This window comes from Carassius gibelio, chromosome A8, assembly GCF_023724105.1.
Source record: "Carassius gibelio isolate Cgi1373 ecotype wild population from Czech Republic chromosome A8, carGib1.2-hapl.c, whole genome shotgun sequence".
Taxonomy (NCBI): domain Eukaryota; kingdom Metazoa; phylum Chordata; class Actinopteri; order Cypriniformes; family Cyprinidae; genus Carassius; species Carassius gibelio.
Window position 1 is genome coordinate 8849875 of NC_068378.1, and position 27829 is coordinate 8877703.

The window sequence follows — 27829 nt, forward strand, 5'->3', positions numbered from 1 at the left end:
TCTTGCCAGTTGGATTTTTTTGAATGCCATGATGCAATAAATATTAGATGAAATACTGAAAATACCATTAATATTGTATATGGTTTTGTTATAAAATAATAAATCATGCATCAACCCTGAACAGTTGTGCAATACAAGGATAAACATGAAACCACTCCTTTAATTCTTTTTAAATGAATCATATAAAATAGCATATATTTTCTTGATTTTAAGATTACACTTTAATTTTAGATGTTAAATTCACTATTGGTTGTTTTATATTTGTTGTTTTATAATTTTCCCATATAGTCTAATGCAATTACATCAGAAGTAACTAATTACATTACAGAGGAATTAAAAGTAATCCCTTACTTTTTCCAATGGAAAAGTAATTACAGTAATGAATGACTTGACAATGCATTACACCCAACACTGAGCTATTAAAAAAAAATATTATTTACTTTATTGCCAATGCATTTGCACAGATGCACAAATAAAACAGAAATCTGGAATGCTGTTTCAAGAGAATTTTAAATACAATACTTTGTTAAGGGATATTAACTTAATGTTGATAATGCATTACACCCAACATGAGCAATTATCGTTTTTAATGTTTTTTTAGCAATGCATTTGCCTACAGATGCACAAATAACTGCAATACAGATATACAGCTGTTTCATTTTAAACTTGGGAAAAGGCTAAGTTTTAGGAGAATATTAAATAACAATAATAATAAAAAAATTATGCCAGTAAAAATACGCAATAAAATTAAGATTCTACACTATTAAAAACCTGGTTAATTCAGAATCTTAAATCTGGGAACAGGCTATGACTGAAGAGTATTAAATAGTGTTATGGCACAAAAACATGTAATAAAATAATTTTGCACTATTAAATTAACTTATTAAATTGTTATGCTGAAGCATTTTACTGTGTGTGTGCATGCAGCACACACAAACTCAAAGTACTTTGATTTTCTGTATGTGTATACATACAGTTTGTAAGCTGACACAAGATCAGTAAGTACAGAAGGCCTAGATACATTTGCGTGGCTCGAGTGAGTGACAGACGGAAACTTTGACGCTGCGCGTGACAGTAGCTCACAGTACTACATGTGCAGGGCGGAGCTTCACATGAACATAACATTGAGAGAGCTTCTAGTTTGGTTCAGTCTGACACGACAGGAACTCCGAGGCTACAGATGCATCGACGCTGGGTTAATTCATCTTAAAATCCTAGTCCAATTACCATGCAGACAGGAGGAGAAAACCCTCCGTGTCCACCGCCGAGCAACTGAAGCCCGTGAGCTCTTTCCTCATGACAGCAGGACTGGAGATGCGCGCGGGGCTCTCGTGGGCTCTGTCTTCAGGGCGAGATAGCTAGACTTTTCTAATCTTGTCTGTAAGCCGCTTGTTTCTCTTCCACCAAAGAGCTGCGAGTGGGATTTCCTTCGTCAGATTAGACTTTTCTCCAGCTCGCTTATTATCATGGAGATGCACACGGACGTCCTACTGGTGACTGCAAACGTCGGATCACTGTTTGACAATGTAAGTCGCCTCTGTTTAACTCCCTTATTATTTTCCAGCTGGAATACGCGGCGTAAATGAGTAACGCAGGGAATGATTTGGGCTTTCGGTTATTTCACAACCGCTCCTTTAGCAACTGAACGCAGTTGGCTAGTTAACCTGCCGCTCAACGCTACCTGTATTTCTTAGGTATTTCTTAAAAATAATCGTGATATGATTGTGGGTAACGTTAGGCCAAAACACCCTCCTGAATAGCTGACGCTTTAAACAACACCGATAAGCGTGTTTAATTATTTATGTTCTATACATTTCAGCCTAATAACTCGTTAGATGCCGTTCACAAGGGACGCATTCTTGCGTAATACTGCGCTGTTTTATTAGCAGAAGTGTTGTTTAATGTAAACGCGCCGGACTGACGCCGTTAATGTTTCAGCTTTGTGCGTCTCGTTTTTTCAAAGACGCTGTATCGAGTTGAAAGAACTTCAACTTTTAGAACGCGTCTCCGTTCCGTTGCGCTGCGTCGCGCTGGTTCTGAACGCGTCCTTCGCAAGCGTTCCCCACGCGTCTCTCGCTCGTGATAGAGCTGGACGTTCCCGTGCCGTTCCTCCGTGTTGGAGGTGCTGCAGAGAAACACACTTCAGGTTGTCTTCGCTCCTCTGGGCCTTTCTCGCAGTCGAGTCCCCAGTCTAGAGTGATCTCCTCTCCCACTGACGGTGTGACTCTGACAGCACCTCCCCGCAGGTCTACCGACCTATCACACACCGCGCCACCGGCCCGACTGTGTATTCAAATAAAACAGGAAACTGACAGACAGTTTGAGAGTTTTTCAAAGCGCTGCCGCGAAAATGTGGAGCTGAGCTGCTGCAGGGCTATATAGGGTGCTACTAAACACAGTGATGCGCAGTTAAAATAAGACAGGAGAGTGTTAGCCTAAACTCAAGAGACAAACACAAGTGCAGCAGGTGGTTTTAGTTACTGAAACTAAAATCATCAAAAACATGTTCGTTATGGACATCTAGAATAAGAATGTTAGTCCGTTTTTAGGAGAATAAAATGCACGTGCTTATGAATAGTAATAGCTGCTGTAATAGCAGTAGGGGTTATATAGTAACTAAAACTAAAACCATCAAAAATATTTATGTTTAGTCTGCCTAAAATATAATAAATCGTTTTTTTTTTATCTTTAACTTTTTTAATCTAGTTGCCAAGGCAGCACCTATTAATCATTTTTTGTGTCCTTTGGTTTAAACTGTACTAAAATTAAAACAAAACAAATTGTGATGTATTAAACTAAACCTAAAATAATAATTAATAAAAACTAAAAATAAACATATATAACTGATATATAACTGATACTGTATACTCTAAAAATAACAAAAACACAACAAAATTACTAAAACTTAAAAATAAAAACAATTAAATTATTAATATAAACTATAATATGATGACAAGCTCTTCATACATTCCTTAAAACCATGAGACCTACCCATTTTTATGTATCCAGTATTTTTTTATTTATTACTAATATCTTTTTCAGTTTCACCACTTATTTATTATATACTAGTTCTTATTCTACACTGTAAAAAAAAAATTCTGTATTTTTTACAAATAAATTTTGGCAGCTGTGGTACAGAAATACAGAAAAAAATACAGAAAAACTGTAAACAAAAACTTAATTTTACATTATAAAGCTGTAATTTACAAACAAGAAAATTTGAATGTAAACCTGTAAATTCGTTAATCACACTATTAAAATCTGTTTTGTACCTTTAACACACTGACAGCCACCTTAATAATGCAGGTGGTAAAAGAAAAAGCCACATGAAGAAGCTCATCACAAGTAGCTTCGCCACAAGCAGTATATATTAATATTCAGAAGGTGCACAGACTCATTCATGCAAACACAGAACACCATCATGGTAACACACATGATCCTGAAATAATGGAATAAACTTTCATTAAACAACAGAAGATGCAACATAAAGCCCAAATGTGCATAACTATAACAAAAACTATTAAACAACATGATTATTTAAACAAAATACTTTCAAACGTGGAGTGTCATTCTGGGAATATCAGTTTACAGTTTTTTACTCTGAATTAATCATTTATTTGTTCTTTTTTACTTCTAAAAGCTGTTTTTTTCAATTTTCAATTTACAGCATTTTACTGTAAAATTACATGAAAAGTCTGGTTAGATCTTTTACAGTTTTTAAGTTTAATAGCACCAAGAGACTGTGAAATACTGGGAAAACCATACACAGTTGGAGAATGATTGTTAATTTTTAAACAGTATTTTACAAAACATTTTGAGAGTTTTATATTGTATATAACTTTTAACTTAGTTTTCTTCATCAAGTTAATAGTTTGTCCAATGCTTGTACTAAAGGCATGTTTGATGCTGTGTCAAATCATGAAGCTTGATGAGGTGAGAATTTGTGCTACATTTCTAAATGATTGGATTTCTGGACGATAAAACAGGAAAACACACATTTAAAGGGCACAAGCATGGCCTGAATGCAAGGCAATCTCATACAACAGCCTATAGCATTGTTTGTTTGTTTGTTTTCCCTGATAGTAAAAACACAGTAAAAATGTTATTCAGCAAATAAGAATCTCTTTAAAAGAGTGAATTTTTCCCCTTATGCTGTGCATGTTCAGTCCAGATTTCCAGAGTTGTGGTTTAGATGTATTTGTTAGAGCACTGGCTTCACTGTGCATATACGGGGGACCGAAGCTACAAGTGGAAATTTGGCCACGTACCCAGTTTCCTCTGGCCATGTTTGGCTGAAAAAAGCACATGTCACAGTCCATTGTGACGGTAAACAGATGAATATCTTTTTCCCAAAGGACTTCAACCCTTTCCTCGCTTCTTTTTTTGAACAGGTCGGTATAATGTTGTAGCAGACTTCCAAAAATGGTTACATTTTTCTTATCCACAAGAAGAGTTCACTAGCCCTGTCAAATTTTTCAAGATCCTTGATTTTGGTGTGTTTAGTTATGATGCATCATGTTTAATGATAACATTTGGGGTGAATCTCACTGAAAAAAGTAGAAATGGAATGGAATGCATTTCCTAAAAGAATAGTGAGCCCAGAGACGATTAATGCTAATGATTTCTATGATCCACTGAGGCCTTACCCCAAAGTCAAAATAAAAAATAAATCTATTTTACAAAAAAAAAAAAAAAAAAAAAAAATTTATATATATATATATATATATATATATATATATATATATATATATATATATATATATATATATATATATATATATATATATATATATATAGTATTAATAATGTATAATACTATATATATATATATATATATATATATATATATATATATATATATATATATATAGTTTCATGACAATGGACAATTTTTGCGCAGCAAATACTGCCATGATGTAAACTTAAAATTGTACTTTACACACACAATGTAATTTTTAAATATTTCTAAATATTTAAATAAAAAAATCATTATTTTTTTTGCATGACAGTGAAATGATAATGCCATGGTACAAATTTAAAAACCCTTCATGTCAAATGAGTGTCATTTTGTTTATACAGAATATAAATTCTATTTTTAAGCCAAACATCTCTTGATGCATGCTGTATTTTAAAGTTCACAAAAATATAGCCTGTTGCGATGCATATAGCTAGGAAGTTCTCACATTTGGTCAAGAAAATGTTTGACTGCAATTCTTAGGGCACGTATGCTATAGCTTATTTGCATAAATTATATTCTTGTATTTTCTTGTTCTGTCATGGCAGATCATGAGAATCTTGCCAAACGAGTAAAAGACGATACATTTATGACATCGTAAATTACAACAATTCTGTATTCACATTCTTGTGTGAAGTGTGGTTAAGGCTAAAGACTCTTGTCAATGCGTTTTTGTAATGCAAAGGGTGTTCTGGCAGAGACTGGTTGTTTTTGACATTGCATGCATGTTAGATCAAATCATACTTTCATACAGCTTGTGATGGAATAACCGCATATTCAGGTGCAAGCGTATCTGATGAACTCTTTATCTACACTTCATCAGAGCTGGTTAAAAATGTCTGGCCCTCCGTCAGCGTCCCCTGAAAGACACTGCAGTGCTTACCTACCATTTAAAAAGTCAACTTAGTTCTTCAGTACTTTTTTAAGTTGGATGTTAACACGGGCTGGAAACTGGCAACAGGAAATGATGCATTACAAATTTGGGAAATTCTCTTGAGAGATGAGATGAAGGAAGTTTCCATTAGCCTCCCCACCCTTCAAATTCACTGGAACTAAGAACACAACGATAGAAGGCACATGAGCGACAGTCCATTACAGGTCTTTACAAGATCAAAGTAACACTTAAAATTGCATCAGAAGCAATTCTGTTCAAGGTCCTGTCGAATTCACTAGAAATCACTGTGATCCTGTGATTCTTTCACCGGCCGTGCAGTCAAATCCTCTTGACCTGGTTTCACGGCATGCTTGACAGACTGTGGAAGGGAGCGTCAGCGTTTGCACTCTTTTAAGTTGTCATTGCATGAAAGAGACACAAAAACAAAAGAAACAGAGCAATGTAGCAGTATGTTTGAGTCAGCATGTAGACCGGCAGTGGGCTGTGCTCTGTTACAGTTCTCAGATGCAGTCCTGTCCTTTACATTACTGTTCAGGAGGAGTGAAGTAAATTTCACACTTGTGGTTGTAGTAGAGTAGACCACAGGGCTCACATTTGTGACTGTTTTGTAGCAACCAGTGTCATTAGGAAGTGGATCGTGATATCTTTAAATATGTTGTGTAACATTTAGTCATTCTGTGGCTGATTTTTTTTTTTTTACTGTTATTACATCCTATATTTATCCTTTGAATCGTTAGTCTAAATGATGTATGACCTCCATTACTTATGAATCTGCAGTGTTGCACAATACTTTAGTCCAAACTTCAGCGCAAAAAAAATGTCTAAGTAGTCCATTTGGGATCCTTGTGAAAAAGTAAACTATATTTCTTAACACACTTAAGTGCACTTTTAAAAAGTACACTTTGTAATGATGTTAAAATAAAACGGTTTACTTTAAAGTGCATTTTAAATAATTGTTTTATTTCTTTTCCCTCGTGTTTTAAATAAATACACTTGTTTTGATGTGTCGACAAATATACATGTGAAGTACTTTATTATTTTAACTGTAGTCTGTTATTCAATATTACAATTAGAGTCCATTCATTTTAAATGTACCAATTGCAAGTTTATCATTATAAATGTGTAATTACAGATATACTTTAATACATGACAAACAAGTTTCAGTATATCATAGTTTCAGTTTGTCATAGATGCTTGTTAGAATTTGGCAGTATACCATATTTAAAAGACAATAGAATTTCATATAAACATGTGCTTAAGTCTAATTTAAATGGGTCATGTGATGCAATTTCAAGTTTTCCTTTCTGTTTGGAGTGTTACAAGTTGTTCGTGAATAGATAAGATCCCTAAAGTTGCAAAGACTAAAGTCTCAAACCCAGAGAGATATTCTTTGTAAAAGTTAAGACTCGTCCACAACCTGTTAAAAATGCCTCGTTCTAACTCGCTCCCACATGTCTACGTCACTGTGTGGGAAGATTTGCATAACACCACCCAAATGTTCACACAAAGAAAGAAGGCGTAACTTTGAATTTCTCTTTTGAGAACTGTTCGTGTGTGCAGACGTTGTACAGTGCAAATTCATGAATGAATGTTCTGAAGTGAAGTAAGCTTCAATAGATTTCCTCTGCTCAGGGAGTAGGAAGCAATGAACACTGTGTAGGGACCATGTCAATGGGAACACAGTTCATGCAAAGAGCTCACTTCTAACGAACTGATTATCTGAATTAGGTGTGTTTACAAAGAGATACATGCAAAATATGCAGAGCTGGGGGGCACGAGGACTGGAATTGAGAAACGCTGGTGTAGAGTACACTGTAAAAAATAAAAATCCATAAAAAAATGGATAATGTACTGGAAGAACATGACCAGGACATTTTCTTTTAAAATTCTGTAGATTTACATGTTCTTCTGTACCATTAACAGACAATCCGTTATGCAGAAATTTCTAAAAAATGATAGCATAAGCCTATCTTTAGTAGCAAATATATCCAGCACAATATTTACAAATTAAACATGGTTTATATTTACCTCATTTCAACATTCTTAAAAGTGCATTCAGTAGCTTTTATTTGCCTTATACAGGTGAAGATAAAAATATTATGACAGCAGTAAATTTAACAATGTGTAAAGCACCATTGAAAATGCTTGTATTGTAGAAAACCTTGTAATTTTAAACAGCAACAGGCAGAGAAAGAACGAACACATGAGCAGGTAGCAAATAGTGGTCACACAGATAAAGTTCACTATGAAAAAGTCAAGATTCAAAACTTTTCAAATACATGGGAAAAAGCTAATACAAAGACAGCTGTCATTAATATTAACTACTACAGACTTATATTCAATAGTCAAGTGAAATGTTCCAGTGTTGACCCCATTTTCCTATAGGAGAACACAACATTATTTAAAAGGACAGTTCACCCAAACATGTGAATTCTGTCATCAGTTACTGTTCCACATGCATACGATTTTCGAATATAGAATATTTTTAATGAAATCTCTGTCCTTTCTGTCCCTCCATTGACAGCCTACATCTACAATTGTAGTTGGTAGTTGTCTTGTACAGCATTTGAAAATAAAGAACAAGGATTCATGCACTCATGCCTGACATTTCAATGTGAAACTAATAGAACTATACAATCTAAATTAAGAGCAGGGCTCCAAGTGTTTTGTGCTTTTAATATATCTTGCCATGTGCCAGTTGCCATGTGAGGAAAAAAAACTTTTTTTTCTTATTTTGCTGCATGTTCAGTCCAAGTTCTTTGTTTAGATTTGATGAAACCTCAAATTGTACATGGAATCTCAAAGTTGTTCATAAATGAGTCTTGGAAGCATTGGTTCCCTTTATCTGAATCTTTGACCTTCATTCAGGATTTCTTCACAGGACGATTGGAAATCACAAATGAAATAAATGAAAGTGAAGTACAGAGTTGACGACAAGTTGAGATTTAATAATCAAGCTCAAGTTCAAATATTGTTAACTTGCATTTCCAGTGGTCTCCAATTGCATCTGACATGTGATCTTGTCAACAATGCTTTATGATACACTTAAAGAGATAGTTTACCCAAAAATGGAAATTCTGTCATTAATTACTCACCCTAATGTTGTTCCATGACCTTCGTTCATCTTTGTTCAAACTTTTCATTTTTAATTTTGCGCTAAACATTCAACATATGTATGGGAAAATATAAATTTAAATACAGAAATACATTGCCGTTTTGCATATTCAATTTCAAATGGAATTTTGCTACCCATTTGCTTCCATAAATAATAAAAACATACAAACCCATGATAAGAATGCAGGGGGTGATTAAGATGCACAGTATAGCAGCAATTACAACCTGTCATTAGAAAAGAAAGGAAACACCATGAATGTCATGAACTACTGTCCCTTTAAAGCACAAGACTCACATCGACGCACATCTGACACATCCCAACACTTTACATCAGTCAAGACTTTTTAACTTGAGACTGTCACTCGCCAAAAATGGTCATTTTGACAATTTTGTGTTCTTTGGTCTGTGAAAGTGCGAGAGAGAACTCGATGCACTTAATGATGCACATTCTCTGTGTGTGCTCGACATGTGTGTGTTCACAAGACAGTGTGCCAGAAACGTTACAGAATTAATCGTGTGTGAGTTTGTGTTTAACATAGACAAGACAATAAATTGTCTAAACCTACCTCGTTTGGCAGAAAAGGTGTTGTCCTTGAAGAATTCCATGATGTCAGATCTTCACCTAGTCATAAAATCTCTTAAATAAAGCAAATGTAGTAATGGTGTCTTCTTTTCTTGACAATTGCTCATCCAGCTCCTGTTGAAGGCATAAAGTGCTCTAAACACAGTTGTACCGCACCAAGCTTTATGACACGCTCAGTAAAAATTACACCACATCAGCAACAATTAAAAGTTAATAAACTTTTATTTATAAAACTGAAAGAGAGGACTGTAACACATACCTCCACGTCGAGTAACGTTAAGATGTGATGGTATGCTGAAAATGATGAATGCGATGGTGCCGACATTCATTTATCAAACAAGCCAGACAGCAACTAAGTTAACAAACTTTACAGTTCATCACATTTAACAAAAAAATGAATGAAGACTGGCTCTCCAAACCCCGAAATCCAACTTTAAAATCTAATTTTGACCTTTCAAAATCCGCTTGCTCAAGTTTTCGCACCCATAATTGACTGAGCTTCTTGTTCCCACAATGCAAAGCATAATTAAAAAAAATACGGAAAAACACCTGTAAAAAACAATTACAGAAAATTCCTTCAAAATATTAAGGTATTGTTGTTGTACCTTATTAATATTATATTGTTGTACTGTATTTTTACAGACCTTTTTTTTTTTCACAGTGTAGCGCTTGTTGTTTGTCGTTTCTCTGATCACAATTGCAGACATAGTTTTATGTTTACGCGACACGTTGCAACGCAACATGTAAAAACACAGTATAAATCATTATAATCCATAACTATGTCCCCACTTGATGCGACAAATCGCTCGTTTTTAATAGGTTTTATTGTTTTTGTCTTGTTGCACGGTGTTTTGACCGGGACACACATCACAATGTGATGAGGGGCGTAACATTTCCATTACATGTTTGGGGGCATTTGACCAATCACAACACACTGGACAGCTGGCCAATCAGAGAACACCTCACTTTTCAGACCGAATGTGTTTTTTGAACCTTACACCAAATACACAAAGTAATGTTCTTTTTAGCAACATCATATTGACCGCTTTAAGTTGGTTAAATAAGCAAGTTTAGCTAAATTTAGCTGCATTTAATATACAGTTTACTTATTATAACTGCAGTTAATATATATTTTTAATTGCAATAAACATGAATCTAATTGCTTGTCTGAAATGACTACTTTCAGTTTGCACTTAATTATGTTATTTTAAATTATATTTTTCCATTTGAAATGCTCTTTTTAAAAGTATTCTAAAGTGTACTTCCTTTTCCCAAGGGGCTGCTTGAAATACATGTAAAAGATATAACACATCTGAAATATATCATAGAGCCAAGTTCTCACTCTCCACCCTCTTAACTGAATTATCTAAACTGTTTTCTGAACCCCATATCACATTTAGAGCTACAAGCTTGCTGGCTTTGTCAGGTCAATCTTAATTCCTTTTGCCTACTCACTCAAATGGAAGGCATTTCGGCTATGCATGACCTGCAGTAGCAGGACAGAGATCTTCAGATGAAAATATACATGTTTGCAGGGCTTCATTCACTGGAGACTCCCTCAAACTAGTCTTGCATAATCAGACTTCTGACTATCAGCAGAGTTTGGTCCAGTTTTCATCTCAGTCTGACCAAGAAACTCCCTTTTAATGTCTTTGATAAAAAAAAAATATATATATATATTTCTCTAAATTCTTCAGTTGAAAAAGTCATGCAGTTAGTTAATGACATGGAATCAAACAAACGTTGAACAGGATTAAAAAACTGATTGCAATCAAACTTTAAAGTAGTTTTTTGTGTTGGTTCAGGGTTTGCATCATCTGAGGTCCTCGGAGGGGTTGGAATCGTCTCTTCTCAGGTGTTCAGTCATCTCAGATCTGTGTTTAGCTCGATTCAGACTGAAGCGTGTGTATTTCATAGTTACCTTGGGATGCCCATCCCATGGCAGAAACAGAGAGGCAAATAGAGAAAAATTTGCGTAGCTGCTGTTCAAATCAAGCAAAGAACGATAATGTGCATTTTGGTCAGATATAACTGGAGTACAAGGTTATGAGACACATTATGTGTATGCTTTGCTAAAGAGATGTGTTTTTAATCTAGATTTAAACAGAGTGAGTGTGTCTGAACTCCGAACATTATCAGGAAGGCTAGTGTTTGGGAGCCAAATGTGAAAAAAGCTCTACTTCCTTTAGAGGACTTTGCTATCTTAGGAACTACCAAAAGTCTAGCGTTTTGTGACCTTAGAGAGCGTGTTGGGTTGTTGTGTGGGAGAAGAGTTAGTTAGGCAGGAGCTAAACCATTTAGGGCCTTATAAGTGAGTAATAATATTTTGTAACTGAGACAGGACTTAATAGGTAGCCAATGTAGAGATTTTTTAAAATTGGGGTAATATGATCATATTTTCTAGACCTGGTAAGGACTCTAGCCGCTGCATTTTGGACTACCTGTTTACTGAAGATGGTTTGGGTTGACTCTTTTAATAAATGTATTAGATGTGCCACGACTGTTTGAAACCTGCTTCTCAAAGCCAGAGCTTCAGATACATGTTCAACAAACATTTGATCAGCATTTTCCCACCGTTCACATGCATACACTCACTTTAAAATGGTTTTTGCTTTCAGTTTAATGTATTATTAATGCATTATGTTGATGCTTTTCTTTTGCACTATTGTGTATCCTTACAAACACACAATAGCCTCATTTATTGAGTTTTTGGATGAAGTTAGATCAGGTGTCTGTCAGCAGCATATGTTGACTGCATACAGTATACGATCATCTTGGTAATATTATATTTGATACTATGTTCTGTAAACCATTTTTGTTTCTTGTGTAGGCTGTACTGTACTTTCACCAACTCATCTTGATAAATATCACATCCACAGCTGCTAAACTGTTTTATTGCCATTTAAAAGTCAACTGTGAAATACAAACTAAATGTGCAAAGTGCAAAACACACCTCTAATGTACAATCTGTGCGGTATAGGTATTACTGTGTTCAGTGCATTATCTATGTCTGTCTCCCGTCTAGTTAATTTAATAGAGAACTTTTTATCCATTTAAGATGAGAGTAAACATGATGGAAGCACTTGCCTATAAATGGTTTGTTGAAGAATTCTGTGGCAAAATTGCCTGAAACATTACAATTGAAAGCAGTCCTATGTAATGTCTCTTGTTACTGAATGTGCTGCAGAAATCCTTTATCCAGTAAATCTAATCCTCACTGCAGTTTAAATCTGACGGCCGAGGTTGGTCAGACCATATTGTTAGTATTATAAAAGCTGTCTAACAGGGAAATCTGGTTGTTGTTCTCAGGTGGGTGAGATTGAAGGAGACTGGCTGCGCGAGTTCTTCACGGTGAGTTTGTTGCCTTTCTTTCAAACACACACATTTGATGCTGCTCAATGTAGCGTGGTAGAAAAGCTAAACACGAGCTCTTTTAAACACGCTCTGTACATTGTCAGAGCTGTCCATCTGTTCAAACCTGCTATAAACACACATATAACACACCTTTGCAGAGTGAACTTTACTCTGCTAAATGGACCCTGTAAATCTAAAGGTGTTGGTCTCATTTATACAACCTGTCTTTTGTGCACCATAAAATCATGTTATGTTATCTGCTGTTGTCATGTTATGAGCGCAAAGAAGTTAAATCACAGTTTTCATGATTTTCCTGCTAGATATAATGTGTACACAATCTCTGTTGCCACTTTTACATTGGATATACATGTATATAAATCATCTTTTACCTGCAGTGCAGAGACATTCACAAGCTGCACATGCAATAAAGAACTGCTTTGTCAAAAGAAGACATCTGCAAGTTTTTGATAGATTGTAGGAACATTATCCACATGTCCTGTTCGTATTTTTGTGTTAACTGCTGCAAACGATCTAGTGCATGAGTGAACTTTCCGAATGAATCCAACTGAACCATAAACAGTTTCAGACTTTTTGCAAACCTGAAATGTCATGGGCGAAATCCAGTCATTTCTATAGGATTCTATGCATTCTGGAGTTTCATATGAGGGCAAAAAAGTTCCCCATATCACTCATCTTCAAGTTGTTCACATGCATTTGCTGCACTGAAAGCGACTTCTGTGTGAGTTGTGAGTTTCATTGCTACATTATTAACAAAGGACAATTTTTTTTTTCCTGCAATATTTAGCAAACACTATTGTGACTCTAGCTTTAGGCAATTTATTTAATTGTAATAACTAAATGTAGTTGGGTCATTGTTTTTGGTGATGTACCTTTAAGTTGTTTGTGGTTATGGTGCTTATGAGTCTTATTTTTGTGCTACTCTTTCTTTAAATAGCAGACTTTTTGTTAAACCGAGACAAAAATAATCCACACTGAAATGTTTTGGGCCAACACTCCAACTGACATGAACAATACAGTGTTGAACATTTACCCACGGTACTCTAATGGTGAGACCTTCTGGGGTTAGGAGTGATATTATCTATCCTGCTCCCTTCTCTAGAAGTTTCTGAAGACAGAGTGGCATAACTGACGTCATTGTAAATGTGGAAGGTCAAGTGTTGATTCATTCTTCTCACATCAAAAAATTGGAAGTGAAAGTTTGGAATGGAAAGATTTTGCTGCTCAGTTTTTAATAAAGGATCAATTTAAGTTCTGTTTATTATAGTATGTTTATTATTTTATTTTATTTTCTTATATGATTCTCAGGATGTGATGCTTTAATGAATTTAGAGGTGCAAAAGTGGATAAACACACTGGAGAATAATGAATTGTATGTCTTATGTAAATCATATCTCCTAGACGGTGCACATGTATAAGCCACGCTTCGTCGCCCTGCACTTTCAGGAAGTTGGTGGAAAGGATTATATGATGAACATGGGCCACGCAGAGAACTTCTTCTGGTGAGATTACGGCTAATTCTGGACTACAAACTAGTAACCTTATTAAAAGTACTGTAGTAGTGCCATCGTTCTGTGCAGTGTCAGTATCAGATAGCAGCAAACCACTGATTACTATGTTTGTATACCATGTTATTTACATATTTACATGTACTCTGAGTTTTTTTTAAATCAAAGAATATTGTGGTCCTCTGCAATGTCACATGTCCAAATAATGTGATAGCGATACTATATTTTCAGTATTATTTTGGGATGACAGCTATGAATTAAACAGAATGAAAAAAATTACTGTATGTATTGTTTTCATTTTAATATATATATGCAAGAATTATAATGTTTTTATCATTGTTATAGGTCCATAGAGTCCAGCTCTGAGATGGCCGACTTCGACAGAGTCTGTGTATATGTAGACAGTCATTTCAAGGCTGTTGACAGTTTCACGGTGAGTGATATGGCTGCTGCAGTATCTGATTTCACATGCTTCCTTAGTGATTTAGTTCAAAGGAATCACATCTATCCATTATGGATTCTCTTAATGTGTTGACTCTTGTGCTACTAGCATTGTAGTTGGTTTGTATGTCCACTAGGTAGAGCTATATAACCATTTTGAGTACTGCCAAAACCCCACCTCACTCACCTTCCTATTATTGAAGTGCTATTCTTGTGTATAATCACAGTAGTGCCTCAAAGTTAAAGGCATAGTCCATCCACCTAAAATGAAAACTAAATTTTTTTTATATTTAAGTCAATTATAAAAAATCACAATAATAGTGTTTTATACAAGTTGCACACTTTATTGCAAGTCTTCTGAAGACATCCAATAGCAAGTAACAGACCACAATTATATTTGTTTTAGAACTTATAATTGTTCCCCCAGTGAGCTGTTAGCTTCTGCACTCGAATAGATGAGATAAACTTTAGAACAAGATCAGTCCAGTACATGAACAAATCAAACTTATAATTTCACCCCTCTTGTGTTGATTTGAATTGGACAAAGTGCTACAACAGATCTTAAAATATGAAGTTATGCTAAATAAATTATACACTGGGGTCCAAAAGTCTGGAAAAGACTGTTTTGAAAATTAGGATTCCGAATTTAATTTAAACCTGCAAACAGAAAATGTTAGAATTCTGAAAAAAAAAAAATATATATATATATAAAAAGTAAGACATATAGTTTCTAAACAAAAATATAAACACCTCTTGAGTATGTTAATTCTTATTCAATTGCTGTCTAACAAAAGTGATGGACCAAAGACAGAGCCCTGGGGCACCCCTTTAATTTCTCCAAGTAACTTAGTAAAATCTGTAAAAAGATAGAAGTTGCTGGTGTTTGGCAGGGTGTTAACCCTCAGCCCATCCAGATGAGAGGTGCTCTGTGTGTGTGTTTGTACGCTATGTGTTAGGTCTGTACCTTGATGGACTGGGTTAATGTGCAGGAGTGGCCAGGCAGCGGACCGAGTCAATACGTTTAACTCCAGATTAAAACTATTGATTAGGCCCCTCTCATCTGAACATGATAAATAAACTGAAAGTCTACGTGTGTGAGTGAGTGAGTGAGTGAGTGAGTGTGTATTTGTTTTGTTGATGCAGGAGGGTCAGTGAGTTTTTCTTTACGTGCACCCTTTGCCAAACCTTCTTCACTTTTTGTTACCAAATTATAAATGCATCTACCAATATTGAAATGCCATACTCAAATCATCTTTGTCAAACCAAATTTGGCCCTTCACATGAGCCTGTTTCAATGTTCCCACACACACATACACACACATACACACACTAAAATAGAGATCAGCACACTTATAGCTTTACACCTATCTTCATCAATCAGGCCAGTGCAGCGTTTAATAAAAATGTATTGACTTAAAAGTGATTTTTTTATCTAAACACCATTTGTACGATGAGTGTGCCAGACGCTCTCTGCATTTACACACACACTCTCTTCCCAGTCAAGCGATGATTCACAACCCTCAGAAAACTAATTACAAATCAATACAGATGATGTGAGACAAATGAGAATGAAGGTGGGTGTTAACACAACTGATGGCGGTGTGTGTGTATATGTTAGAGAGCGTGTGTGTGAGTTTATGCACTGCAGTGAGGACCTTCTTTTTAAAAAGTTGCAAAATTTTTAAATTTAAATTTTTATTTTATGCCATCACACAGTTTTTTGTATTGGCAATCAAAGAGACACATATTCCCCACGCCTCAGTGGTATTTAAAATACAGCAGATCCTTGGCCACAGCATTTAATGATACTTTACTGCAATGAATTAGCTTTTATTTATTTAGCTTCAAAGTGTGGAAGAGTCGAAATCTGGAAGTATTTTAGAATTTTTTCATTTAAATATATATTTTAAAATACAATTTATTTCTGTGCTCAAAGCTGAATTTTCAGCATTATTACTCCAGTCATAATGAGTCACATGATCCTTCAGAAATCATTTTAATAAGTTGATTTGCTGCTCAATAACCATTTCTTATTATTATCATTGTTGAAAAAAACCCTAGCATTTATTTGAAATCTAAAAAAAATTAAAACTTTTACTCACCCCAAATATTTGAATGACATTGTATAAATATTCTTGATAGTCCTTTTTATGTTTTTAAAAGTCCTTCAAAAACAAAAAAGTGTCACATGCAAAACATCTATTATAATATAATTAACATTTTAAATGGTTTTAAAATTATAAATATATATAGATAATATATATAAATTATAAAAAAAAAAAAATCATATATCATAATATGCTAACCAGACAAACTTTAACCCCTTGTTCAAAACAAGTTGAAATCCAGTCATTTCTCTATCCCGTTCCTCGTCTCCATGTCCCACCAGAGCTGTTGCACTTGTGTAGTGCATGCGCCTGCTGTAATGTCCAGTCTCTCAAGACTGGTCATCTAGAAAGAACTGTCACATCAAAAAAACATAATTTCTCTCACAAGATTTATATCTTTCTCCTGAGATGGATATTTTGAAGAAATCATAAATGTGTGTATGTGTTTCTGGTGTGGCGTGCTTCATGTCATTTTTCTCTGCCATGCATTGAGCTTGTGTTGATTGTTTTAATTTTCTGTCCGTATTGATCTCTACGGGGCTGGATTGATGTGCGCTCACTGGAGCAAGCAGCTAGTACATTAAATCCATTCAGCGCGCTGTCAGAAAAGATGCAGGAAATGTGTGCGTGAGGTTTGTGAGTATTGCATGGGCAAATCTGGATGTTGTTTAGGTAGCAAAACTATGGGCAAGTCTATGATGGGAGACTTCAGAAAGGTTGTGACTGTTACAGTGTCTTAAAAAAAGTCAGGGTGGAAAGATTATGATGTGTGCACACCATCAACGTGATCCAAAATCAAAGCAGCTCTTCAGACACCGGGATCTCTGTGAACCCCTGCTTGTGCATGACTTTAAGCTGTCAGGTCATTAGCCCGGTATCCAATCAGGACATCATTAGAGCTTCAGAAGATCACATCAAATCATGCATGATTGTTTGGTTGACTGATTGATTTATTTGATTTTAGGCTCTGGGAAGCATGTATTTCATCCACAAGTCACTGAAAAATATCCTACAATATGACTTCAATGGTAAGTTTTTTTATTTGTATTTATTATTATTATTATTTATATATTTTTTACTAATATAAGGTATTAAGGATGAAGTCCAGGTTATATCACAAAATCAGAAGACACAAATATGTGTAAAAGGGATAATATACGTCTCGTACTGGAGTCCTGATCACCCTTTTGGGGTTTAATATGGAATATGTCAAGCTGAATGTGCAATCATCCTTCTTATTACATGCGTATTAAGCAAAAAATAAAAAATAAAAAGAGTAGTGCAAAGATATATAAAACAAAACAGTAGTAGAGTGGTCAGCTGGTCATGCAGTGTTATCTGGATGAGTTGAGATGTATTCTGGAGTATTTGTACACTAAATGATGAATGGACCGAATTAGTTTTTTTAGGAGAGCTGTGTAACTGCAAATTATATATTTTTCTTCTAAAAATTAAGATAATTTTTTGGACCATAAAGATTTTTGCATTGTGACAATATTTTATTTTAAGCACATCACCAAAATATTATGTCTAAGCATTTTAACATGAAAAATTATGGAATATTATCTAAACTGTAAAGTATCTATACATCATTAAAGTACTTTAGTACTGCCATTAATTTATGCTATGTATTAACTGAAAATGTCAGAATTACAGTCATAAAAAACACTGAGAAACACCATTGGAAGTAACTGAAATTAATAATGTGAAGTAAAAACATTGGATACTTTGCAGTAATGAGAATGGTATAAAATGGCATATTTTCTCAAAATGATTTATTACTATATATTATAGTATTAGTATTCATGTAAATGTTTAATAAAATGTTTGTTAGATGAATCAGATATCTGGTCCTTTATTTCCAGGGAATTATGTAGTGAAGTGGGTTAAAGGGTCCAAGGATTAAACATGTGAATTATATTTTGCACAAAAATAAAACAATTTTGAATAGAAAAATGTGTAATAAAGTTAAAATAAAACACACAATCTCACAAGTCGAAAAACAACTCATTCACTGCTATTAGCAGAGAGATAAAAATTTCCCAAATAAACGTGCTCCTTCGACTCATTTGGTTAGAGTCTGATAGAACAGGACTCTAGTCACAACATCTCATGAATAATGTCTCACCAAGAGGACTAATAGAAGAGCCATTAAGATCGTTGCCCTATCAGATCAGTGTCTCATAGATCCTGCGCTCACAGCCTACAGCCGCGACACCACTCCAACATTAGTATATTGATTTGACATTTGCATGTTTTTCTCACAATATGTCTTGTTTGTTTATTCCTCCTCCTGTAGTGAATGAGTTTAAAGACGTCTCAGGACATAACAAGTACGTGGGTTCACTGGAAGGAGTGACTTCCATGGAAAAAGAGAAATTCCCAAAGAACTTTTGGCCTGATGTAAGTATTGTATTGTGTGCAGTGGTAGGTTTTATTTTTTAAACTATTGTTGTGAATTCTTATTCACTTAAGAGTCTCATGTGTCACACACTTCTGTTTTGACTACATTTTTAGGGATGCACCTGTTTATTTTACTCCTACTTGTATTGTTTAAATTCTCCAGTACAATGCATACAGCATTTGTTAAATAATCCTTTAAATACAAGAACACACAGTAAGCCGAACAAATGAGTTCCTTTGTACTGTACTTGAAAATTACTAGAATACAGTTACTTGCAATTACAGGGAAAAAAATAAAGTACTGGTACTTTCTTGTCTCTAAAATTAGATGAATGCATCTTTAATGTTAATATGCATATGTATGTGCATTTAATTACAGTTCAAGTGGTCCAGAAAAGGCTACATGAGGACACGATGGCTCATTCACAACCAGTATGTTTGCACACTTTCGAGATGTCTCTCATAATTTTCTTTACAGTCTGTCATGCATGTGTTTTCTGGCCTCAGTGTGAAGTGTGTTAGCAGTGTTAGTGGGTTATCAGAAGTGCATTACTTGCAGACATGTGGCAGCAGTACAAATAGAGAAGTACAGGAACTGAAGACTGAGTGATAAATGAATGGAGCCTGTGAACTCCATCCTTTCAGCTAATGTCCCACATCAGTCACAGAGAGCGACGGGACTGATAGACACCCCTCCCCCAGCTTAATCATATGTCTTGTGTTGATCTGTGTGTGTACAGGGGTTTAGATTTGGTGAACGTTCACCTGTTTCACGACGCCTCCAACCTCATCGCCTGCAACTCTAGTCCATCAGTGTATTCTGGAAACCGCAAGAAAGCGCTCAGATACGTCATCAACAGGTTTGTGCTTCGGAATCATGCACTTGAATTACTCACATGAGTTTGTGTTAATTAATTCAAGAAATAAAAATGACAGTGAATGCAAAGACATGAAATTATAATTAAATACTATTCATTAGTGCATGTTATATATCCCTATATTAATTAATGCAGAAACGTTCGAAAGAACAAAAATGAATATTTCCTGAATATTTACTCACCCTCAGGCGATACAAGATGTAGATGCATTTGTTATTTTATCGGATCAGATTCTTAGGAGCATTGCATCACTTACTCACCAATGGATCCTCTGTAGTGAATGGGTGCCGTCAAAATGAGAGTCCAAACAGCTGCTAAAAACGTCACAATAATCCACAAGCAATACACACCACTACAGTCCATCAGTTGTCTAGTGGGGCGAAAGTCTGCATGTTTGTTTAAACAGTCGCTTCTGGCAAAAATCCATAATTCATAACAACACTTCATCCAGTAAAAAAAATGTCCATCACCTGTTGTCCTTTCATATTAAAATGCATCTACATATTTGTTTAGAACTGTTTTGGCTTGTAAACAATGCTTGATCTGTGAATATATTTCTCACCTGATTCAAACGACACTCTTTTTTGACTGGAGAAAGCAATATTTATAGATAGCGTACTCAAATTTTAGCCGGAATGGTTTGAAGTTATAATAAATGTGTTACAAACACACAGCTTTTCACTTCACTGGAGTTGTGTGGATTACTTGTGGATTATTGTGATGTTCTTATCAGCCGATTGGACTCTCATTCTGACGGCACCCATTCACTGCAAAGGACCCACTGGTGAGCAACTGATGTAGTGCTACATTCATCCAAATCTGTTCCCATGAAGAAACAAGCTTATCTGCGTCTTGGATGGCCTGAGGAAGAGTGAATTTTAAGCAAATTTTTGGGTGAACTATTCCTTTAAACCAAGGCCACATACAGTGGAGAAACATAATATAACACTATAATATCATAATGCATGCATCATGACCAAATCAAAGCCTGAATAGGATTAAGTCCCAGCTAAAAATATTTCCAGTCGAATATTCTCTTACACGCAGAAACACATGCTGTGTCATGTCGTCTTTCAGCACAAAAGACACTGGATGTGACGTGGTTGCGGCTCTTGTTTCAAACTCTTGCTTTTGTCTTGCAGGATATCAGATAGCAGCTACAGTCCTTTCCCCTTCTTTCTGTTTGGGGATTTCAATTTCCGCCTTGACACACTCAGTCTAGTACAGGTAGATCTGACTGATATATGTCCTGCATAACCACTGAACGCATACACACATGAACTATACGAAGATTCATATATGTGTTTCTCTGTGAACAGAACCTCTCCATGTCGGCTGATATCCAGACGGTGAAAAAAGACAGCAGCAACGAGGTCGAAAAGATCATCTGTGAAGAGAAGGACAACGACCATAAGGTGAACATCTACTTAAAAAGCAGTCTCTGGTTCAAATAAATAAGTAAATCCATAATATGATATGCTGATTAACTTATCATAAAGAATAAAACTTGAGTAGTGGCAGCTGAAAATGTAGCTTTGCATGACAGGAATAATTTGCATTTTAATACATGCAATATTATTGTAAATAAACAAATATTATAGTTCGCACCGCATTTCAGATCAAATAAATGCAGCTTTTTGTGATATATTTTGTAATTGTTTTGCAATTATTTATATATATTTTTTATATAAAAATTACAGTTTTTACCTATTTTTTATGATTGTGTTTTTACAGAGCCTCCAGCAAATCTAGTGTCACACTTGCTTTACTAAGACTTTGCAAACATAGATCTTAAAGGCTCTGACTTTGCGTCCAGGAGATGATTAATATTTTCTTTTTGTGTGCGCTCAGACATATCCAGTGCACTGTCCAGCCAGATTTATGGTTTTTGGAGGGGTGATATTGACTTCTTGCCAGTCCAGAAAATGCGAGCTTGCATTTAGATCGCTCCCGCAGACGTGTGCTTCATTTTTTGTGCCAGCAAAGTTGGAGATCCTCTCCGTTCTTTGCTAGTTTTTTATCCCCTGCATTAACCCCTGTCCTTCTCTCCTCACCTCTTTGTCTTTCCTGTGTTTATTTCCCCTTTACTCTTGTTTTATTCCATTCATTCTTTCTTTCTCTCCTTTTTTTAACCACTCCATCACTAGGTCCTCCTTCACATAGAGACCAAGTTATTTGCTTACTTGCACCAGGCCGTGTTCAGAGAAAACAACGGGAAAGAGGTCTGAACTTTGTTTTAACAAATTGTAAACTGACTAGAGTTTCACAGATTATAATTTAAATAGTGTATCAGTAAAAAAGAGTCTGTGCTTATGTGTTGTTCTGTCTTCCAGCTGCTGAAGTACGATAAGGAGATCTCTGAATTTGACGACGTCCTCACAGAGGAGGAGATCCACTTTCCTCCCAGGTGAGCAGCTTCAACAAGTCTTGTTAAACACTTAAAGTGATACCTAAATACTCAGCTGACGAGAGACTTTTAGAAACATTACAAAAGTTGTGTGAAAGTGTGTATAGATGATGTATTGTAGTAGTGAGTCTGAAACTGATGTTGTGCGTATCTTGTTTGAATGTTTTCAGTTATCCATACAGTGAAGACTACACTAAACCTACACAGTACATGAACACGCGATGCCCGGCATGGTGCGACCGCATCCTAATGTCCCACAGCGCCTCAGACATCATCCACCGGGTGAGATTTAATGGCATCTTAATTAAGTTTGTTCCGCCGTAACTAAATATTTTCTTACTTTTAACAAATCCAGGGGTTTAAATGAATAACCGGTTGATTTATTGTGTGTGGTCTGCAGAGTGAAGAGGATGAGATTGGTGTTGTGTATGACACACTGGGCTCCAACATCTGCATGGGAGACCACAAGGTACTGTGCATCCTATTTTTATTACAAGAAATAAATGAATAGCAATGAATGAATCAGTGAATTCTAATGTTTATCTTTTTTGTTTGGTTTCCAGCCGGTTTTCCTGTTTTTTCAGATGAAGTCGATCACACATTGACACACAGTACTGGTAGAGTCAAAGGGTGAGGCATGGGATTTTCTTAGAAGCATAAAACTATCAGATTGGGTTTTGATCAATATATGTGATAAATATGGACAATATGCCAATAGCTTTAATGCGCAAAGAAATACAATTTAACACGATTGGCAGATAATTAAATTCTATTTTCATATATGCTTTTATGAATTAAAAAAAAAGCAAATAAAACCAATATAATTAACTTAATTTTTATGTTAAGGATTTAAAATGTAAAATATTATTATGAATGGTGAGCGGCTTTAAAAAATCTTGTTTACCCACTATATTTAATAGTGCAAAATATTATAAACATAAAAATCAAAGCATAATATCGTTCTCAGCTTCTAACAGGCCAAGATATATCATAGATGTATACAAATATTAAGCAGTAATTTTAGCCATTGGTTTAGGTTCAGCAAGATTTAAAATGAAATAAATATTTTCATTCTTTCATTCAGCAGGGATGCTTTCAGTTGCTCAAAAAACAGCAGAAAAGATGGAAATAAATGCTGTCTTAAAGAATCCTGAAAAAAAGTATCACTGTTTCTGCTGAAATATTACGGATAGCTAATATCAGAGATATAAAGATAGCTAATTCATGTCATTAATGTTTTAATATTCATTGAGTCAACGTGGAATAGTTGTACTTTTACAAATGTATTCGTCCTGCTGCAGGGCAAGTGAAATAATGAAGGCGAAAGGTGATTAAAATGGTTATTTTTGCCAGAAAAGCTACTACAGGCATGTATACTTGAACTTAGCATGTTGAAAAAAGGTTCATGCCCGCGTTATTTGTCAACTCCCCAAGTACACATCTCCTGTTTCTGGATGTAGTCCTAGAATGGCCATCAGTCCGCCCGAGGGCTGTCCTGACGTTCCCCGAGGAGCCGTTAGCAGCCCCTCGGCCCTCATTCACGGAGATGAAGCACCTCAGTGCTGCGTGATTGAAGACGGCTCCTGATCTATCTCTGGTGGATTCTCTGTCTCTTAAGCCAACGCAAGCAGTTCTGTAAAGCAGCAGTGTTCATTAATTACAGATACACAGAACACACATCTATTGGCATTTTTAGGGCAACGATTTTGTTTTGCTGCCAGTTTTATGTGTGTTCTATAGGTTACGCTTGTCTAGGGTTTGGACGGCTTTACTACTGCTGACTGGTCTGTCATTTAGTGGTGTTCAATTATGGACATTATTATTCCCAGATACTTAAATCAAAGAGTTGGGGTCTATATGTATATTTACTGTTTAATATTATGTGTAAGATCATGCCATATACATTGTAAACCATTTCAGTTGGCTAAAATAGTTAATACCATTTAGACCACTTTGAATGTAATTACTGATCAAGAAAATCCAGATGAAGTGGAGTGGAGTAGAAATGACGGAAACGATGAGTAATGAGTGGAAACAAAGATGGTGTTTTATAATTTTATAAAATAAATATGAATATAAAATAATGTACACTATACAGTATAGTACAGGATACAATACCAAACAACGTCCAATACAGAGATTGTGATACAGTCAGACAGATGAACAGGCAAGGCATGGACGCTTTATTCATAAAACATTATATATTTCATTCTCAATGACAATTCAGAGTGCCTTACACTGGTTTAAATAGGAGGGGAAATTTAAATAAAAAAGAGCATTTAAAATTACTTTAGAACATAAAAAAAACATGATATTATAATAATATAGCATAATATAATTATTCCAGAGACAAAATGGCACATCACCTTTAAAACTAGCTTATCTGTGTGTGTGTGTGTGTGTGTGTGTGTGTGTCTTAATAATATAGTGGAATAAACTAATTTTATTAAGATCAAGATTTTGGGTTAAAATTTTTCAGTATACACTATAATGTGATTTTTAATGACCCTTTTCCTTCAGTAATTCATTTCGGTGGCCTATTAAAAGTAGTACATGTCAAATACCCATAAACCAAACTAATTAGTCAAGTCGTTCATGTGCAAGTCTAATGTTTTCATACATTTTATTTGGATCTGTTTAGATAATAACCACTTTTTTCTCTCTCTTTATCAGGGCTTCCTGTGCTGTTGACGTGTATCTAGAGGTTATTCTGTGGACATCTCTGCCGATCACAAAAAGCACACACACACACACACACACACAGTAAGACATGAGCAGACCCCTACAACACCCAGCGCACAGGACTGCCAAACTCAAGTCTGCACAAAACACAGGAACTGTTTATTTCTGAAAGCCGTGTCCTCTGCTTTCACGATATACATTTAACAAAGACTTCAAGTATGTTCAGTGTGACTTCAGAAATACCTGAACGAAGAAAAACAGGACACAATCAAGAAAGACCGAGAGAAAGAACACAAAGGCACTTCTCAAAGCTCTCGACTCCTCACTTTTCGGTTCACACTTTACATAGAGTATGTAAACTTACACGGATTACAGTGGCGAAGCTTTAAAATTACAACTCCATTCGTTTGCTTTCACAGTAGGCTACTCTTGTGAATACAAGTATGCAAAAAAAAGATAGAGAAAGTAGCACATCATATCCAAACGCGAGCTGCTGCGTCGCACAAGCTTTGGTTGCTGTTTCAATCTGGAATATGAAATTGCTTTGCATTGCAGTTCATCATACGCATTTCAAAGGGTGTAGGGCTCGTTCTGGTAAAACACTGTTCAGCTAGTAGCTTTTCAGTTCTTATACTTCTTGCATGTGCGGTTATAGATTCATAAGCGCATGTTTTTGCATTTACACTGGCCTCAGCACTTAACGGCTGTCAGCTTCAGTCATTGTCTCTGCGGGGTTGTTAGTCAGACTCTCGGATCGATAGAATATGTACAGGACAGCAAGGGACAAGTTATAAAACCATTAGCGCTTGTGAATTATGGAAATCCCACCCAGAGTGCCCTGGCCTGGAAGCCCCCCAGACTTTTAATTAGAGCACTAGAGCAATGTGAAAGCTAGTGTGGAGCGTAGCGTGCTTGTTGTTTTAAGTGCGTGTCGAATCTTGGGTATCTGGTATTGTTTAATAAAGTTTATCAGCTCTGTATAGTATCTCAATGGTGTTGGTCCAGCGTTAAGTCCGTTTAAAGCTAATCATAATGACCAGTTATCATATTTTGTCTGGTTAATATGCTGGTTTGTAAATTGCTTTATTCAATGCTTTATGAAATTACTTTAAATTGTAAATACGTAGCGCTTCTTAACTGTTATTGAATCACCTTGTTTCGTTTTAATTGTTGAGGAAATGTTTAGAGTCACATATGCTCCGAAAAAAGGATAGTTCACCCAAAAATGAAAAATGGCGGTAAACAAACAGTTGATGGTAGCCATTGCATTTTTCCATACAATGGAAGTCAATGGCTACCATTAACTGTTTTTTTTTTACCAACATTCATCAAAATATCTTCTTTTGCTGAAATAAATTCACACAGGTTTGGAACAACTTTTGAATGTGTCATTTTCGGGAGAGCTGTCCCTAAATAATCAGACGCTGGCACACTTTTATAGTAAAATGTCCCTTTAAATGCAACATGTTCCTCATTTCAAATCCAAAGCAAACAATTTACAAACAACCTCTACAAGCAATTAAATCCAGATATGACAGGGCCGTGGTTTCTCACCCAACATGAATTTATTGATTGAGTCGATAGAATCTGAACACCCCATGCATAATTTACGCACAAGGGTTAAATGGTACGGCCCACCTGTCAATAATGGACTTGTTGTAGTTGATTCATGGTATGGTCAACATAATTTACTGTTCTCGAGGGCATCGCTTCAAACCGTGGTTCAATAGAAGGCCACGGAGCCGCGCTAGGAACGGCATTGATGTCATTTAGCATTTGAGATTTTACAGAAAAACACAAACACTACAGTCTTTTGAGATTTATGTGCACAGTTATTAGCATGCTAAATTAAACGTGTATGTAGCCATTCATGTTTGGGGAACTATTTTACTTTGCAGTGATGTGAGCATTTTTTTTTTTTTTTTGCAATTGTGAAATTAGACACATTGCTTATTTTATGTTAACCTTTTTCTTAAAGTTATTTCTACTTTCTGTTTCTTTCATTCTTCTTTTCTTTTTTATTAAAACTGTTAGACTTGTTTGAGGCGGTGGAATGGGATCTGCCGAGACGTGTTGAAAAATCCTTTCTATATTATTCAATATTTTCTATCCAGAAAATGGATAGTGGTGGAAAGTTTAAGATAAATGGTGACTGCTGGGCCAAGGGAGACTTGTCGATAAGATCATAACATTTGCCATTTGAAATTATGGGTTGTTCATAAGGCTTAAACACAAAAATAAATCTGAAATAATATTCATCCATAAAAAATTGCAGAAGCAGAAAAAGTGATTGACACACAATACTTGATACTGTGCCAAATATTCGTTTGTTTCCTCACTTTTTTTGTTCCATTTTGTGACTTGTGACAAACCTTGTGTTTGGTAAAATGCAGTAAGATAGCTGTACCTCGTGTGCTGCCGAATGTGGACTGGCCTGAAACGCTCTAAAGAAACTGTACTATATCTTCTGCAGCACCTATGAATGTCTTTTCTTAAATATATTATGTCTTATTTCCTAATAAAATGTATATATTCATCAACTGAGAAGTCGTGTTATTTGTCAGCCTAACAGATACATTAATAGTGTGTAATATCTACATATTCAAACTAAAATATTTAAATTATGTTATTGTGTATTTTAAATCTGATATATAGACCATAAAAGCAATTTGAGTTCTGATTTTATTTATTGATATTTTAGTA

The 27829-nt window shown here is 35.4% G+C and overlaps 1 protein-coding gene across 1 annotated transcript; it reads left to right on the plus strand.

Annotated features, from left to right (window-relative positions):
- Window positions 1–1105: 1105 nt before the first annotated feature.
- Window positions 1106–27666, plus strand: inpp5l (inositol polyphosphate-5-phosphatase L). Its single transcript, XM_052603820.1, has 16 exons — window positions 1106–1526; window positions 12637–12678; window positions 14101–14201; window positions 14553–14640; window positions 17721–17784; window positions 19056–19159; window positions 19539–19591; window positions 19900–20019; window positions 21180–21264; window positions 21357–21452; window positions 22185–22259; window positions 22371–22444; window positions 22615–22726; window positions 22845–22913; window positions 23008–23074; window positions 25118–27666. The coding sequence occupies exons 1-15, from the start codon at window positions 1467–1469 to the stop codon at window positions 23047–23049; spliced, it is 1185 nt and encodes a 394-aa protein (XP_052459780.1). The 5' UTR covers window positions 1106–1466; the 3' UTR covers window positions 23050–23074; window positions 25118–27666.
- The last annotated feature ends 163 nt before the right edge of the window (window positions 27667–27829 follow it).